General features: G+C 39.5%; 1 protein-coding gene across 1 annotated transcript; it reads right to left on the bottom strand.

Moving 5' to 3' along the window:
- Nucleotides 1-633: 633 nt before the first annotated feature.
- Nucleotides 634-17,995, bottom strand: LOC149829891 (protein NLP2-like). The gene is made up of 6 exons (XM_090016148.1): nt 17,630-17,995; nt 15,860-17,214; nt 15,392-15,433; nt 14,547-15,290; nt 3,394-3,517; nt 634-2,220 (listed from the first exon to the last, which is right to left on the bottom strand). Exons 2-6 carry the CDS (start codon nt 16,988-16,990, stop codon nt 1,091-1,093), a joined length of 3,171 nt encoding a protein of 1,056 aa, XP_089872274.1. The 5' UTR covers nt 16,991-17,214; nt 17,630-17,995; the 3' UTR covers nt 634-1,090.
- Between the last annotated feature and the right edge of the window lie 50 nt (nt 17,996-18,045).

Here is an 18,045-nt window from a genome sequence, read left to right as displayed (position 1 = left end):
ATATAACCTGAGTTGAGTATTGGGTCACCCGCATGATGCATAAATCAGGTTTTTGCTTTAAAGCTGATTTGACCAATAGGCCTAGAGTTGTCAATCAAGGGTAACCAACTAGAATAAAGGCAAACTTTGTAAATATACATTTGGACTCCCAACGAATATGGACTTTAATACTGAGCTCCATAATTTGTGCGCAATTGCCGTCAAGTTAGACACAACATTTTGCTTAAGACAGTCTCGCCTGATCGGCAATCAGCTAAAGAGATGGCGTATTCCATAAACCCATACAAGAATCAAATCATTCCTGTCAGAAAATAACGGCGATAAAGGCTAGAAATAATGGCTACCTCCTAAAAGCGTTAAGACTTTTACAAAATTCCAAGTTAGTCTGTGGGTGCACAAATCTAGTGATATTTTCTGTTAACTTAGTCCTTAACAATTGGAACACAGCTTTCTCCCCCGAAAAAAAAAACAATTGGAATACAGCTTGGGTTTGATCAGTTTCTGCGAGACCATCAGAAAGCTATTAAAGGACACTTTAAACACTCTTCACTGTCTATCTGGTTTTGTTGTGGATTTAAACCACCAAGCAGCACCGGCGTTATTCATCAAGAGAAAGACCAGATGAAAACAAGATTGTATGGATGTCATATTTTATTTACAGTAACTTTGTACACGATGTCGGATATGGAAAACTATATGTTACAATCCTCCCCAAAGCTACAACATTTACACAGGCAAACAAAAAGTTCATATCATCAGGGTTGTCTTACCCTCACCCAAGACCTGCTGAATAACAGTCAGAAACTCTTTGTGATTGTATCCTAACATATCCACTCCAAATCACCCATTATAGAGATTGAAGCTTCGATACTGGAAGCTATTCTTACAGACATTGTGATCCGGGAAGCATCCAGATTATCCTGAAGAAAGGGATAAACAGGGATCATACATACTCCACCAAAAAAGCATAGCGAGATCACCCATATGGAAAAGCAGAGGCAGGAACAAATTCACCTCAGTGAGGACCCACACAAACCAGCCACTGTGGGATGTTTAGACAGGAAAGCCTCAAAACCCTTCATAAGAACCTTCAGCCCAACAAACTGCTGGTACTGCTAGAGCTACCCATCACAGAAGGTGAATCTCGGACCAAAAGCTTAAGACTGCTAGCTCCAATGGAGTCCATTATCTCAACACACTCCTGAAGATCATCATCATTCACCAGCATCACCCACTCATCCTCATCATCAAGATATTTGAGTTGAAATGTTCCAGTAGACAGCTTGAACCGTCCACCAACTTCCTCAAACAACTGCACACATCCTAGAGAAAATGCAAACTTGAACCTTACCGTGTCACCTTTATATGTAGCCTTCACTGTAATTCTTGAACTACCATCTTTCATGTTCCGCTTATTTTTGGGCCTGCCATGTGAGATTAAAGTTGGAGAGCTTGATTCACTGTCATTCATCAATGAATCAGATGAGTCTGTTGTGCTTGACAAAGTAAACTGCTCATAATCTACCACACCATCCACAGCATGAATTCCACAATCCTTTCTGTATTGTGCTTCCATAGATGAAGGGCTCCTAGACGTAATATGGTCAGGCCCTTCAAAACTAGCGATATGTTCATTACAGCTTATCTTGTTGCACTTCTCCTTTAAGAGAGATGTTCCACCCGATCTTTCAATTAACAGAGTCTCTGGCTTTCCCTCACCGTCAGGTTGCCATGATGGTCCACACCCAAAGCCAGCAGCAAAAGGATCACCATCATCAGAAGCAGAAACCCTGCCTTGTTCATCATCACATTCTGACATGCTGGAAGGAATTCTATTTTTAGATGAAGCTAACCTGCATCCACTTTCATGTGCTCTATGAATCCCTAGCTTCTTTGTAAACTGTTGGCCTCCTACAGTTGCACGGTTAGAATATGCTGGCATTCCTTGCGTAGCAGGTAAATCAGATCTTAGAGATAAAGGGCTCATCTCATCAGAACCGGATGAATTATGCCCATGGGATTCTGTATCTCGAGGCCCAGAAACAGATGCAAATAAACCTCCAGTGATGGCATCAAACCTCAGAGCTCCCTCTGCTCCCTTTACTGAGTCAAGGACAAGCTGGAGTTTCTTCAGTGAACGATTAACCTTGTTTATCTTGCGTGATGGCCATCTTGAGATTCCATGTTGTCTGCATATTCTTTTTAGTGTGGTTGGGCAAACTGCAAGCACGAAATCCCCATCCCCATAACTAACATATATGTGGAGCTTTTCCAAAATTTCTTTATCAATGAATTAAAAAAGAAAAAAGACAACTGAAACAACTGAGCCAACCACTAATAAGCTTCATCCAGTACTTAACCATTTTCTATTGTCAAGAACATTTCAAGGAATATCTTAACAATCAAATATATAAAGAGGGAATTTCTCAACAAAATTTAGCATGTAAATTGTAACTAAATCTTCATCAGGCTTTGAAAAAAATACAACAGTGGTGTTAGGCTTTGATTAGCTAGGGGCATCCAGTCATTTGCCACTTATAATGTTCAACTTTTGTGCATTTTTCTTCAATAAAAACAGCCTTCAGACACTCATCCTAATACTACTTAAACAAGAAAATCATTGAACTGTTTATCAATAGCATATGCTTGTCAATGATGCATTCGTTGAACAGAAGGGCCTGAAGGAAAGAGTTCATATTGATGAAATCAAAGTTTTCTAAATCACCATTTGGTTAAATTGGAGGTTTTAAAGACGGCTTCAACTTGGCCTCTTTGGTTCTTGACTTCTAACCAAAATCTGGCATGAGCGTGCAATGCCAAATGCAAAAACAAATTTTATGTTTCCCTTCAAGTAGAAAATAATAGAGCATTTGTGTCATTTACCAGAAACAACTTCACACCAAGGGAATGTTTGCAATGCCCCGTCATTCTTGGATTTTCTCAAGATCCTGTGATTTATTGTAAATCACAATCACAACACTTTTTCAAGTTTAGTGAAACATGAGAAAAGTACCAAGTTGTGATTGTGATTTCCAGCTGTGATTTTTTTTGCCTTAAATCTTGAAAAAGTTTGTCACAAGATTTGACTTTGTGACCAACAATTACAGCTTCTAGTTTCTCAGCTGTGACTTGTGATTGTTCATCCCCACCTGTGACCAAAGCAAACATGCCCCAATTGTAACTGAAAGGCATCAAACTAAATACCTTCTTTTACACAACTTGCTTCTATGTAACATTAAACACCATTCATAAAAGCGTTCATTATGAACTTTAAGCAGTAAACGCTTGCTGCACAATTTATCCAAAGCACATACAATCACAAAAAAATACAGAATGTCTGAAAAAAATCCAATCTATTGAAAAATAAGGGTAGATTTGTCAATGGAAACATACCACCAAGACTTTTAGCAGCATCTTTAAGGCTACCAGAAAAATACTGCTGAAGAAGGCTCAAACTTATATTCTTCTCCACTGAACTGCGCTTTCGGTCCCACTGCTTCTTATGATCAAGCATAACCTGCAATACAATAATGGCATCCATTTCAGCACTTACTCCCAATGGACAAGTCCAAGCCACAACCCACAGTAGAGGGATCATCCATTAGTTCAAAGGTCAAACTTAGATCTAGAAAACATATATCAGGATTCCTTACAAAGTCAAATTTTAGTATTAATAAAAAAAAAATATGCAGCTGTATGCTTTACATTGAAACTCAGACATCTGGCCAAGACCACCAAAGGGCAACTGCTGTCGAAATAAAGTTTGGTATTGTCTACAATTATCATCAAACATTTCCAAGCCAACCTGTTCCATGGACAAATTGTCACCGGGACAAAATGTTTTCAGTGTTTGAATTGTGCCAAGAAAAGTGATGGAAAATTCTTATAATGTTTGATTGCACGTAAAGGGAGAAAGACTGAAAACCTAATATGTGTCAAATTGGATTTGGATCCTTGTGAAAAGAAGTGTTTTCTCTGGTTACGGGTCATGGATCTGAAGATCCAGACCCGTGACATCCACTTCTTCATTAATGGCATTATGTAATATTGGTTATTGTAATGAGGGTATTTTAGTACCCTAATTTTGTAATCACATGTTATTATAAAGGAATATACACAGCAGCCGACCCTAATACATGAGGGCATCGGTTTCTCCCAACTTCTCTCTCCCTTTCTCTATCTCTCTCTCTGTTTTTCAGCTCTCACGCGTGGAAGGACCTGGAGATTCAAAATCTGACATGGTATCAGAGCCACGCTTCAGTTGAAACTGGAATCGATCTCAAAGGTACGTCTGATAGATCTATCCCTTCTCGATTTCCTCTTCTAAGTCAAGAAAATATTCTTCAGTCCCTTATTTCATCTATTTTTTTTTTTGGTTCACGACTGACCCATCTTTGGTTTCCCCACATTCTTTTCTTCTCAATCAGACCTGATATCAATCAGACCTGATATCAATCAGGTCTGATATCAATCAGATCTGACGATAATCAGATCTGACTTTTTCTTCCCACAGTTTTCTTTCCGTCCCTTTTTATTTTTCTTTTACTTCGGTGGTGGTCGAACCTTGGTTCCCCACAGTTTTCTTTCTGTCTCTTGAGTGATTCAGCCCAGATTTTCGACCCAAATCCCTAGTTGAAAATACCTTTTCTTCATCCCTACACTTTCCTCATTCTGTCACTAACATACCCAGTTTATCGCTTTTGAGTGCAGCGTGATCTAATCACGCAGGGCCCTATTTTGATTCAGCTGCATCCTTGATCAGATCTGATCAAGCCGATACATTCTCATTGTGTCAATACATAGTGGGAATTCATATTCACATTGATATTTTTGGGATTTTCATATCCGATATTCCATTTCATATACAAATCAGAAATCTGATTGACATTCAATTTCTGTTTCATATCAGCAATCTGAATTAGTTTCTGCAATCTGATAGCCATCGATCTGAATCAGTTCCTGCAAAAAAAAAAAAAAAAAAAATTACAGAAACTGCAGGCATAGGCAGATTGTGCTGAACACATTCTTAATTCTGTGAAACATGGATTCACTTCCTAGCCAGTCAGTTCTTTCTTCAAGTTTCCTCAGCCAACTCGTGTCTGAAAAATTAAATAATGGTAACTTCTTGACTTGGAAGAGGCAAATCATACCTTTCATTAGGAGTCAGGATCTTTCTGGACATCTGGATGGATCTATTTCAGTTCCTCCTGAGTTCATATCACGAGAAGAAAGGGACAGCAAAGGGGAATCTACTACCGTATATGTTAGAAATCCTGAATTTGTGGCTTGGATGAAAAGAGACCAAGCGCTTGTTGCTTATATTACATCAACACTGTCACAAGAGGTTCTTGTAGCCATTCCAGATGATTGCACTGCCATGCAACTTTGGAACAGACTTGTTCAGACATACTCACAGGTTTCTCAGGCCAGGATTATGTTTCTTAAAAGAGAATTTCAAATGTTAAGAAAGGATTCCATAACCATCATGGAATATTTGAACAAAATGAAGGTTATCACAGATCAGTTAGCAGTTGTTGGAAGTACAATTTCTGATAAAGATTTGGTACAGCAAACCCTCAGTGGATTGGGACACGACTATCATATGATTGTCACTTCCCTGTTATGTTTACCTGAGCTGCCCAACTTTGAAGATCTGCGCGCAAAATTGTTACAATATGAGATGAATCTAAAGGGATTTTCTGAAGAATCATCTATGCATACTGGGGCACAAGAAGTTCTTGCTACAGGGGTTACTTATGCACGAGGACGAGGAAGCTATGATATCAAGGGAAAGGGAGCACAAGGGAGAAGTGGTCATGGAGGTCGTGGATTATTGCCTACACCCAACTCATATACCAACCCACAAAGACAGAGGCCAATTCCTACCTGTTTTCTGTGTAATAAAAAGGGGCATATCAAATCTAACTGTTGGTTCAATCCCCTAAATAAAGGAAAATCAACACAAACTGAAGCAAAAAGAGGCACAGACAGTACAAGGACCAACGGAGAAGTAAAAGAGTTGTTGTCAGCCTTAGCAGAATTGAATCTGAAACAAAATGAGCAAGGTACTTGGTATGTGGACTATGGCGCAGCAACTCACGTTACTGGTGATGCAGGTAAGCTCATAAAACTTGTTCCTTACATTGGTAGAAGTAGTATAGTTACTGGAGATGGATCACACCACTCTGTCTCGCATATTGGAAACTCCATTATACCCTTGCCTGAATCTTTCATCAATCTTTCAAAGGTTCTTTATGCTCCTAATATCAAGAAAAACATTGTTTCAGTTTCTAAACTTGTTGATGATATCAAAGCCTCAGTTGAATTTACTCCCTCTTCTGTTCTTGTTAAGGATCTCTGCACGAAGGAGACGTTCGCTAGAGGAAAACGGCAAGGCAATATGTATGTTTTTCAAGAAGATCCTTCAGCACATATTCGCTCTGCAGACCCAAACTTGAAGCTCCAATCATCGTTGCCTTCTGAAAATCCTACCTGCGTTTTTAGTGTCTCTGAAATCAATAAGCCAAACCTTTGGCATGGTCGTCTAGGTCACTGCAGTAGTAGTTTCATTAAAAAGCTTGTTTCAAATAACCTCATTCCCAAGTCAAGTTTAGGAATAAATGTCAATGACAACAAATGTTCTAGTTGTTTTTTATGTAAGAGTCATGTTTTACAATTTCATTCTATCAATAAAAGAGCTTCAAGACCTTTTGAGACTATCTGTTCTGATGTTTGGGGGCCTGCTCCAGTTGCTTCCATGTCTGGAACTAGATATTATCTTTTATTTATTGACAGTTATTCTTGCTATTCTTGGATATTTTTCATGAAACATAAATCTGAGACTTTCAAGTTGTTCCGTAACTTCCATTCCTTTGTCAAAAACCAATTTTCTGAAAACATCCTAAGTTTCCAATGTGACGGAGGAGGTGAATTCTCTTCCATTGACTTTACTAACTTTCTTCAAAGTAACGAGATAAGGAAAAAGGTGTCTTGCCCACACACACCTGAGCAGAATGGGATTGCTGAAAGGAAGCATTGTCATATTGTTGAGAGTGCGATGAGCACGATGCATGACAGTAATCTTTCGATCACTTTAAGGACAGAGGCTTTTCATTCTGCAGTTCATGTGATAAATCGATTGCCCATGACTATTTTGGAAAACAAGTGTCCTTACTTGTCTTTTTTTGGTATACACCCCAACTACTATGACTTGCATGTGTTTGGTTGTTTATGCTATGTCCATGTTGACAGTTCAAGGAGACATAAGTTTCAGGACAAGGCTTTTAAGTGCAGGTTTGTGGGTTATGCTGATGACTATAAAGGGTACAGGTGCTATGATCCGGTGAGCAAGCGCATCAAAATATCAAGAAATGTCATCTTCGATGAATTGAATTTTGATTGTCGATGTACTAGTTCTTCAGAATCAAAACCTAAAGTTGAGGCTTATTATCCTTGGTTGAATTATGAACTTCTCTCAGGAGCTAGTGATGCTTGCTCAAATTGCACTCAAAAGGATAAGAAACTTGTGTCTATTGATGGAATGATTGATCATGAAAATACAGACCCAACTTTGAATCCAAGAAGGTATAAAGGCCTTGTCTACACTCGACGAGAAAGAGAGTCACCAACCATAGTTGATTCAGACATGGACACATCCTCAACATCCAACATCGTTGATACTAGAAGATCCACACGTTCTCGCTATCCAATTGAAAGGTGGGTCAGTTATGAAAATTTCTCATTAGATTTTCAACTCTTTCTAACAGCCTTGAATAAAGAAAATGAACCCACAATGTTCTCTCAAGCATCAAATTCCAGAAGATGGATTGAAGCAATGAATGAAGAGATGGAAGCTCTACATGAATGTGGTACGTGGGATGTCGTATCAAGACCACATGTGTACAAAATAAAGTATAAACCAGATGGGACTATAGAGCGATACAAGGCGAGACTTGTAGCCAAAGATTTTACACAGGAGCAAGGACATGATTATGATGAAACCTTTAGTCCAGTGGTGAGGATGGGGACAATCAGAGTCATACTTTCTTTAGCTATTGAACACCAATGGACCATTAGCCAACTTGATGTGAAGAATGCTTTTCTTCATGGAGATTTGAGAGAAGAAGTTTACATGGAACAACCCACTGGTTACGTAGAAAGTAATCCTACAGAATATGTCTGCAGACTAAAAAGGGCGATATATGGATTGAAGCAGGCATCTCGATCGTGGTTTGACAGCTTTTCTCTTGAAATACAAAAATATGGTTTTAAGAAATCTCTTCTTGACCACTCCTTATTTATATTTAAGAACCAAGACACAATTACTTTGTTGTTGATATATGTGGATGATATCATCATCCCTGACAATTCCAATGAGCACATTGAAGAAGTCAAACATCTCTTGAATCAGAGGTTCAAAATGAAGGACCTTGGCAAACTACGGTACTTTCTTGGAGTTGAAGTTGACAGTACCTCTGAAGAAATGACTCTCACTCAACATAAGTATACCATTGATGTTCTCAATAAAGCGGGTATGAAAGACGTCTCGCTTTTGCAGCTCGTACGACGGATCCCACTAGCGCCCCGCGTCCCGAGTCATCAATTGCTTACACCCGCAGATGCCAGCAAGCTCGTAACTCCTCGAGGTAGGGGAAGATTGCACGGAGGACTTGGACAATTGAATTGAGTTCAATTAACTAAAAAAGATAATTAAATAAATATATATGCATATATATTTATATGAGTACGCATTTAACTCAAAGGCGCGGTTTCACGATCCTTGTCATTTACTTTCTCTCATGTCTTTCCTTTGTCGTCACGCTTTGCGCCCAGACTCTTGCTTTTGCAAATGTTTCGTTACTGTCTTGCCATTGCAGATGACGCTCTAGTTTTCGCTCATTGCATGTCCTACAAAGGCATCCTCGTGGAGGATGCAAGGGGCATTTACCGCTTTCCCTCTTCCGATTAGAGTTGAGTCGGGGGCTTAACGATACATCATCATCTAAAGAGAGGGATCCCTAGCAGGGATCCTGACTTTTCAAGTGAGCAGTCATGCAAAGTAGACTTGAGAATTTAGAGAGTTGCGTAAAAGCATCAAAGACTGCCCAAATCGAAGTATTTGGAAGGATATGATTGGCTGGTTCTGTTCGTCTATCCAACATATATCGGGTAACCCTGAATTGGGGCTTGAGCGAACTTCTTAGCGGGGGTTCTGTTGAGAAACTCATATCTCGTTCATCGAAGCCGATATCGAGTCATACGAGGCATATAGATACCACGATAGTGGATGAGATTTTAAAAAAATCGCATGCCAAATGTTGGCATAAGTTGTTGGCTGTTTCAAAAGATAAATAATGTCAAAAGTAAAGTTTAAGAAACATTACATCTTTGCGAAATACTTTTGTTGAGGTTCCTATTGAGGAACTATATCCCTTTCATCCTAGAGTACTTGTAGTCGTGCACTGCACGCTAATACTGCGATGATCGAATGAGACGCTCGTACGACCTCGAAAAGTGTTAAATGCACAATGCTGTAAACACATAAAAATGGGATCGCCTTAATAGGCAAGATGCTCGAGTGGCTGAAAGACCACAGCATATAGAATGGGTGGTTAGTTAAGCAACGCCTAACGCACTTATTCACCGTTTGGTTTCTGTCAAGGGAGAGGATGGATCGGTACAAAAACTCTAATAGACAAGTTGTTAACAACCACCCCACGGGCAAAGATCTGGCCTCCCTAGTCATTGGAGTTAGGGGGAGGGACAAACAGACATTATCCTAGGTGATAGATCCCATGAACTTCTGCAAAAGTTGGATGCATTCGTTGCCAAGTAACTGCCTTTGAGAAATCCTCTCTCGGCTTAAAGTTGTTCCCTTAGGAGCGGACTCAACTAGTTATTCGGGTTATTGAAGATACATAGAATAATAAACGCCCGGAATAGTCTCAGTTGTTTCTACGATTCGTATGCACGTACCCGCAGGCCAGTAATATCGAAACATAAGTCTGTTCACACTGGTTGATGAGTCATAAGACTTGCTAGTTGCGTGGTAGTTCATAGTTTACAATCAAATGAATCGTCATGCTGCGTTTGACAGTTGCATTGCTTACTTGCTTTAAACTGCTTACCTGCTTTGAACTGCTTACCTGTTTAACTATTAATCTGCTTTAAACTGCTTAGCATGCTGAAGTAAATGCTCTTAATTCAATTTTCTGTAGTCTCTCTTGTGCACCTACAAGTTTTTCATGAAATTAACCCATTCTATGGGTACAGGTGATGATTAGGTACACCACGGGCGATGACGTGATTGCAAGATGGCTTCAAGATTTTTTTTTCCTGCTTTTAGCTCGCGTCCTGAACGTTTTTGGGTTTTGTCACGGATTTTCCTTGGGATATTCGAATTTTGTACTATTTGGGAACTTCTTTAAATGAAAGTGGCGTTTCCAAGTGTTTTGCAAGTAACATGCGTAGTGAGTTTTTGTTCTTTTAGCTAACGTGCCCAAAGTTGTCAGCTTGCCTTTCTATATTCAACAAAAGAATTATCTTTCACTTATTACATAAATAAACTATGAAAGGGAAGAGATTTTTTCTAGTTTCTTGCAGGTTTCTGAAAGGTTTGAAAGTTTGAAATTTTGGGGTGTTACAGATAGAGTCCTTCTCTAATCAGCTTTCCTGACTGGTGATCTTGTTCAAGAAGATCACTCGTTGGTTGGCTCACACTGCCGTCCCAAGCGAGCAAAGTTGTGAGTTCTGCGTTCTGACTCAAGGTGTCGGCCATAACATTGGTCCTGCCTGGCTTATACTCGAGGACCATATCGAATTTTGTCAAGAAATCCTGTCAGCGCGCTTGCCTTGGACTCAACTTCTTCTGAGTCTGAAAGTAATTTGTCGCAACGTTGTTAGTGCGCACAATAAATTGTGATCTCAAAAGATAGTGTCTCCATGTGCGAAGACAGTGCACGACCGCCAACATCTCGCGCTCGTGCACAGTGTATCAACGCTTAGCGTCATTCAACTTCCTGCTTTCAAATGCGATGGGATGTCCTTCTTGAAGCAACACTCCTCCAACAGCAAAATCAGACGCATCGGTCTGCACTTCAAATGGTTGCCGACAGTCAAGCAACTTCATCACTGGTTCCTCTATCAGGACATGTTTCAACCCATCAAAAGCCTTTTGGCAAGCATCAGACAATAGCCATGGTTTGTCTGTCTTTAACAGATCAGTGAGCGCAGTAGCAATCTACGAATACCCCTTGATGAAGGGTCGATAATAATTTGCAAGCCCCAAGAAGATTGAGGTTATTCAAGCATGCGAGCCGCCTTCCCTTTGCCGATAAGAAAATCCCAAAACACAACAATTCGCAAAACGAGACTTGTTTTTGTATCTATTAAGCAAAGGAACAAAGCATGTGCACTCAAGAATCTTCATCATCTTATAATTTAGAGCAAAACCATGCAATCTTTGAAATGAAGATATGTCTTTCAGTACTCTTGACGACATAAAATTAATTTGATATATTGTCATGCACACTGCATCCACCCAATATTCCCTAGGCACATTTTCACCAAAGAGTAAACATTTAATAGATGTGTTTGTTCTTTCTTTCTGCCACACCATTTTATTCAAGAGTACATGGGCATGTTTTCTGGTGATCAATTCCTTTCTTGCAAAAAAATTCAAATATAGTACTAATATACTCTTCACCATAATCAGTACTTAACACTTTAATTTTGACAGAAAAACAAGTCTCAACCATTACACAAAATTTCTTAAAGATATCAAAAAGCTCATTTCTATAATTTATGAAATAAACCCATATAAAAATTATACAATCATCTATAAAAATGACAAACTATGATGAACTACCCTTGGACAAAATGGGTGAGGGACCCCATATATTTGAGTGTACACGCTCAAAGGGACTATCTCTCAACCTAAATGGCAAGGCATGACCCTTTGCCAACCTACAAATTCCACTCCTATACATGTTTAGACACTACCAACTTAGACCCACCTAAACTACTCGAGGCTATCAAATGTGTTACATTCTTGGGCCCACAGGTTCGGAGTTCGGACTAGGTTCAAGCTTAGGTCAAATGGGTCAAAACCAGGTAAAACAAAAAACAGGTTATGTCGGGTTCCGACAAATTTTACTAAAAAAATCAGAACTCCCAATTGGTTGGGCAGAAAAATCTCAAATTTCCAGGGATTGATTTAGACATGTTGGGGAAGGTCAGGTTAAAATTTTAGGGTCTAATTCCATGGGGTTCTAGAGTTATGAGGTCGGGAACAAGAGACAAAAAATAGGGTCAAGTATGGGTTTCAGGTATGGCAGCGTTCGATAAAGAGGTTGGTTCTCCTAACTAGGTCAGAGTTTGGGGCTGATTTTTGAAGGATTTGCTGGGACACGTGAGTGTTGAAATTTGAGGTTCAACTGAGGTATGGTTAGAGAGATACGATTGTTCAAAGTCGGTCTAGATTTTGCTTTTATCAGCGGGCTGAAACGGAGCCTAACTGGGTCCACACAGGTTAGGTGGGTTCTTGGCTGGGCCAGGACTAAGGGAAGGGGCTGGGACTGTAAAGTCAGATCGAGTCACCGACAGCAAGAAGGAAGATAAGAGAGAGGAGAATAGGAGCTGCAACAAACTGATTTGCACACCTTTCCTTGGTAGGTCGCAGGTCTCTTTATATCACTAATTATGGAATATTACAATAATACCCCTATTTATTATACACAATAACACATAAAAAAGGGGCAATAATGGAAAGAGTTATAAATTGTTACAAATAAAACCCAAAGATCCAAAGACATCAACTTGGGTCTGGATCTGGATCAAGACCCGAAACCTCGCATCTCAAGGGAGAAAGAATAGATTTGGGCAAACTTATACTCAAAGGCATAAGATACCATTCTTAGATCAGGTTGAAGTCGAAGATTCGAGGACCATGGAGGCCAATTCTAATTCCCTCCTAGCTGGTCCATAGCACACAAACTCAAAGTCTTATCATATCTCATCACCTCCTCAAGTATGTAAAAGCTCTAGAATTTTTTGTGCCTCCTACCTGTTTTGTGTCCTATGATTCCTTTCTTCCTCAGCATCGTGCTTATTTAGCCCTAATCTACACCTATGTTGAGCTTACAATCTTTGAAATGGTTGATCGACTAGAGATCGTCTTTCGACTACCAAATTTTTCGTATTCCTTGGAAGCTCCTTGATTTCATGGAAGAGCAAAAAACAACAATGAGTTTCCTTGTCTACTATAGGACCATGGCACAGGCTACTGCAAAAATCATATGGATAAGATGGCCATTAGAAGAAGTTGGTATTACAATTTCTGGGAGGACCTCCTTGTATTGTGAGTTTGTGACAATTTGAGTGTCATTCATATTGCTAAAAATCCAGAATTTCATGAAAGGACGAAGCATATTGAGACTGATTGTCACTTTAGCAAGAGAACTTATGAGGATGGGATCATAGCTTTGATGCATGTGAGCTCAAAAGAGCAAATCGCAAATGTGTTTACACAAAGAATTTGTCTGTTGTGCACTTTCAAACATTCTTTTTCAAACTTGGGATGATTCCTCCAGCATCATCTCAAGTTTGAGGGGGTGTCGAAGAGTAGTATGTATTACTATCTTTGGTGCTTCCCTTACCCAAGTGTATATAAGATTATTTATAAGGGGCACTTTTGCCTTTTTTAGGAGGTTAGAAGTCAACTACATTTGTCTTCTAATGTAGCAAAGGGGATCGTCCCCTATATGTTGTATTCCCTTTGTTATTTTTCTAGCTAATGAAGTTTCTAGTTTGTCTCTCCTATCTTGCTTCTTCTTTCTCTTAACTTTTATGGCTATATGAGATAAAATATGTGGGTGCACCACACACACACACGCAATAGAATAGTCAATTTAAGGTTAAAACAAACATACAGGACAAACATTAGGAATTGCATTAGGCTCAACATGTTCTGGATGTGGTCAAATCCATGTGCAAGGCTTAAAGAGATGAAAAAGTAAACATTGATTTGTAATTGTTTTCAATGAGGTTTTCTTATTTTTGCCTCATTTTGTTGATGCAGACTATTGTCCTAAACGTATAATTGATGAATGATGAATCATGATACAAGACCCAAAATTATGTGTTTTGCTATTTTATAGTTTTCTGTTACAAATTATTGGTTTCTTTTCGAAAGTTGATATTGCCAACTCATTATTTGTACAATTACAAGCACAATTATGTTTGTAATTTCATTTTAGCTCACAATGCATAACTGTGCACACACACACACACACACACACACACACACACACACACACACACACACACACACACACACACATGTATACATGTCCCTGCATTCTAATTTTCTTAAAAGCTTGAATCCTACCATGTTCCATATCCACGTCTGTGTGGGGCATGAAAGTAAAATACAAGAAAAACAGGGGAGTCACAATCATGGCAGACAGGAAAATCACCAAGGAATGAGATGCCAATCTACGGGAAAGGAGCAAACTAATTATTCAGCTGGATAATAATACCCCCTATACCTGCTCATGATCAACGTGTGCTTCTTTCTTCTCCTTTGGTGGACCAGGGATTTGACTAATTTTCTTGTCATTCCAATCCAGATCCTTATTTGGAGTTTGCTGAGACATCTTCCCAGACATACCCATTAAAGGGTAAAACTTCCCTGTGGTTCCCTGAATGTTTCCTGCTGCACATCTATCATCCTGTAATTCAGAATCAGAGACTGTTATTAAACTTCTAGAGAGGCGCTGCATGGTGGTCGACAGACTATCTAACAAAAGTTGTTGCTCAGAGCTAATTTTGCAGTTGACAGGAAGGAAAAGTTCTAAGATATAGTCGAAGTTGCCAGTACAAGTACTCCTTATCCTAATCGCAATAGCAGCATTTAAACCAGAACGACGAGCATGGTGTACAAGTGGATACTCTCTTATGCTAAAACCCTTCACATCTCTCGAGAAAATGGGATGATTTGATTGAAGCGCTTTCCCAACAATGCCTTGACCTTTCTCCAGGTAACACTCCAAACATGCATGAAAAAACCCCTCCATCATAACATCATTCACATAGCAAGCAGATTCTTGGATGCCTATCAATGTTTTCTGAGACATAGAACCATCTTTCATTCTCTTGTATGTGCCATTAATTACATTTGTGGGAATAAAAGGAGTCCACGTCTGCGCAAGGGGTAAGTTATGTGCGTGACAAATGGCTCTCAAAATGTCAGCTATCTCCCTCAAGGTAGTTAGATGGCCCTCTGTGTGGTTCTGAAAACCAACGTTAAAAAAAAAGGCAATAAGCTTGCTGAGCATATATTGCATCTGAAACATTCAAAACCACATAACTAAGCACAATCTCAACAAAGTACCTCTGAATGCAGCTGGCCTTCCCAGCTTCTTAAGTTGACAGCCTAAAAACACAATGGAAATGAGAAACCATCAAAACTTGTGCAAATTTCGCGTAAATGAAAACAAATGAACCACAAAAACTTCTTCCTTTTTTTATACTGCAAAAAAGGGTGACCAATATATTAAACAATTTAGAAAATGTGTGCATATGAGCATGAAGGCAACAAACCTCTTGAAAGGTTTCTAGCACATGTAACTTCAAATGGTGAAATCAGTTAAAACAACAAGAAACAGTACACATAATTGGATAACATATACGATATGCAAATAAGTTCGACAGTATAACTAGCCAAAAGTCGAGTCTATTGCAACTGCAGAAGCCCCTCATTAGAAACTACAAAAATAAGGGTTTGGGTGGGGAAGAGATCATGATTACTAGGAAGAAAACTACTTTTAAAGTAAAAGAGAAAGCACATGCTAGAACAAACCTGAAGAGCATGGCAAGCACTTTCTATGTCAGAACCGAAATCAGATTTCTCTTTTGTTGTCACAAGTTCCAGCACAGCAGAACAAGATTGTTTATGTGGCTCAAAAATAGGCAGAGCAAGAGAACCATGCACATCATGCTTAGCAGCATGATTCACTCTCAAGTACTCATCCTCATGGTAATAGCTGACATTTGAAGTCCACTCTGGCATTTGAGAAATGAAAACACGTCCAGGAAGCCCCAGGAATGCACCCGGAACATCTTTTGCTGAGAAGGTAAATGTTCTCGAAATGTCACGATACCCAGCAAGGATCCGATCTAGCAAATAGGGTTGATCATATGTACTGAGGACATACTTGTCTCCCAATTTAATAGGCATCCAAACCTGCATGAGAATGCCCGTGCCAGATCTATCCCTAATCAGTGAAAGTGCCTTCAGCACCCTCTCGGCTAGCGACAATCCAAGTGGTCTAGAAATTATTTCATTCCCCTTATTGGTTGACAAATCAACCACCTTATCCTGGTTGTTTTCCTCACTCACACTCTGTGCTGTTGGACTGAAATGGCGACCCAAATTGCCTCCTTGAAATGCTGATTGTCTGGGACTTGAATCTACTTTCTTGGTCAACTGCTGATCTGGGAAGACACTCTGAGGCCATTGAGAAACAAACTTATTGGCATCGTATTGCTGAGGTCGAGTGGTCAAAGCACCATAGCATATATTTCCAACTCTGTTGTTTGCTAGAACACTCCCAGCGGCAAGCACGTTAGATGCCATGTCAACTGGAGAATTTGGCAGTCCGATTGGCTTAAGCATCATGGTAGAATTTGCACCATTTGAAGTTGGCATGCAGTTCAAAGAAGAGCCTGCCATACTAAAAGGACCATTCTCTACAGGCGGCAGTACATCATGGGGAGTAGCAAAGCTGTTCGAGGGTGAAATGGGAATTGAACCAAACAATGCAGGAGCCATGCCCCCAGTTATAATATTACATGGTTCCACATATTTATCCAAATCCATGAGTTCGGGAGAATTAAAAAAATAATCAGAGCTCATGCTTGCTGCAGCTTCTTCAGATGAAGGCCAATAGTCATTCCCACCCTGGTGACGGTTGCTATAGGGATTTTCCATTCTTAAAGGCCAAAAAATAACCAGAAACTCCAAATCTAATCACGCAAAATGTTTTCCTCTAATCTGATCCCTTGAATTTGACATCTTCGGACCATTTTCAAAAGTACAGAGATAAGCTTGTACATCCGAAAACCAAGATCCCGATCAAGTAAAGGAAAAACCGCAACTCAACACAAATCCACCTCAGTCTATCTTGATATTTAACATCTGCATTCCTGAAAAAACTGAAAATTAAGACCAGATATCAATCACCAACCAGAAAAAATAAATAGAGGATCCACAAAAGTTTCTGTATCAAAACCCAACAGAAAAAAAAAGAAGTATGAACTTCCACAATTGGATACCATTCCAAATTTACGCCTAACAGGACCCTACCGAAGAACTGTTAAATTTCCATAAATATATATATTCCAAATACCAAAAAATTAACAAGTTTCACCCAAAATTCTCGATGGCTCCCTAATTTAAGAGAACAAAAGAAGAGAGGAAACCCTGAAACAACAACTTCTGACGCAACATGAAACCCTAAATCACAAACTAAATCTAAAAGAGCAGCTCCTTAGTCAAAATTCTGGACCCTTCACCAAAGCAGATGAAAACAATGAAGCCACGAAAGAACCCTAAAAGGTCAATGCTCACCAGAGACATCAAGAAGTCAACTCCACCATAAACGAGTAGGATGAAAAGCAGAAGAAAACCTTCAACTTGCTATATAAATAGAACAAAAGGATCTTATGCAGGGGCATCCAATACCGGACTCACAGCAAGGGATGAGGATGGAAATCCATCCAGGAAGCAATAATAATACACAGAGATATCTCCCACAACAAAAGGAAAAGCAAATCCCCTTCCCCCTTCTCGAACCGACCGCCTCTCCAGACAGATCGGAAGAACTTATTCTCCAATTTTTTTTCTCGCTTTTTTTTTGTATCCCTAATTTTTTTTTACGGGAAACCCTTTTGTTGCTACGGAGAGAGAGGATACAGTAGAGGGTCCGTACTCCAAAATACGGAATTTGGGAGAGCTAAGCAGGAAGTAGAACCCTCGGGAAGGAG

This window comes from Nuphar pumila, chromosome 8 (assembly GCF_984573655.1).
Source record: "Nuphar pumila chromosome 8, dmNupPumi1.hap1.1, whole genome shotgun sequence".
NCBI classification, from domain to species: Eukaryota; Viridiplantae; Streptophyta; class Magnoliopsida; order Nymphaeales; family Nymphaeaceae; genus Nuphar; species Nuphar pumila.
Note: the sequence above shows the minus strand (reverse complement) of the source record. Positions and strands in the feature narration are given on the sequence as shown.

Excerpts from the sequence above, each read along its gene's own strand:
- LOC149829891 (XM_090016148.1), bottom strand. The coding sequence starts at position 16,990 with ATGGAAAATCCCTATAGCAACCGTCACCAGGGTGGGAATGACTATTGG. Across the intron at positions 15,434-15,859 it reads GTGCTTGCCATGCTCTTCAG|GCTGTCAACTTAAGAAGCTG; the intron begins GTTTGTTCTAGC and ends TTGTGTTTTTAG. Across the intron at positions 2,221-3,393 it reads TGCTGCTAAAAGTCTTGGTG|TTTGCCCAACCACACTAAAA; the intron begins GTATGTTTCCAT and ends TCGTGCTTGCAG.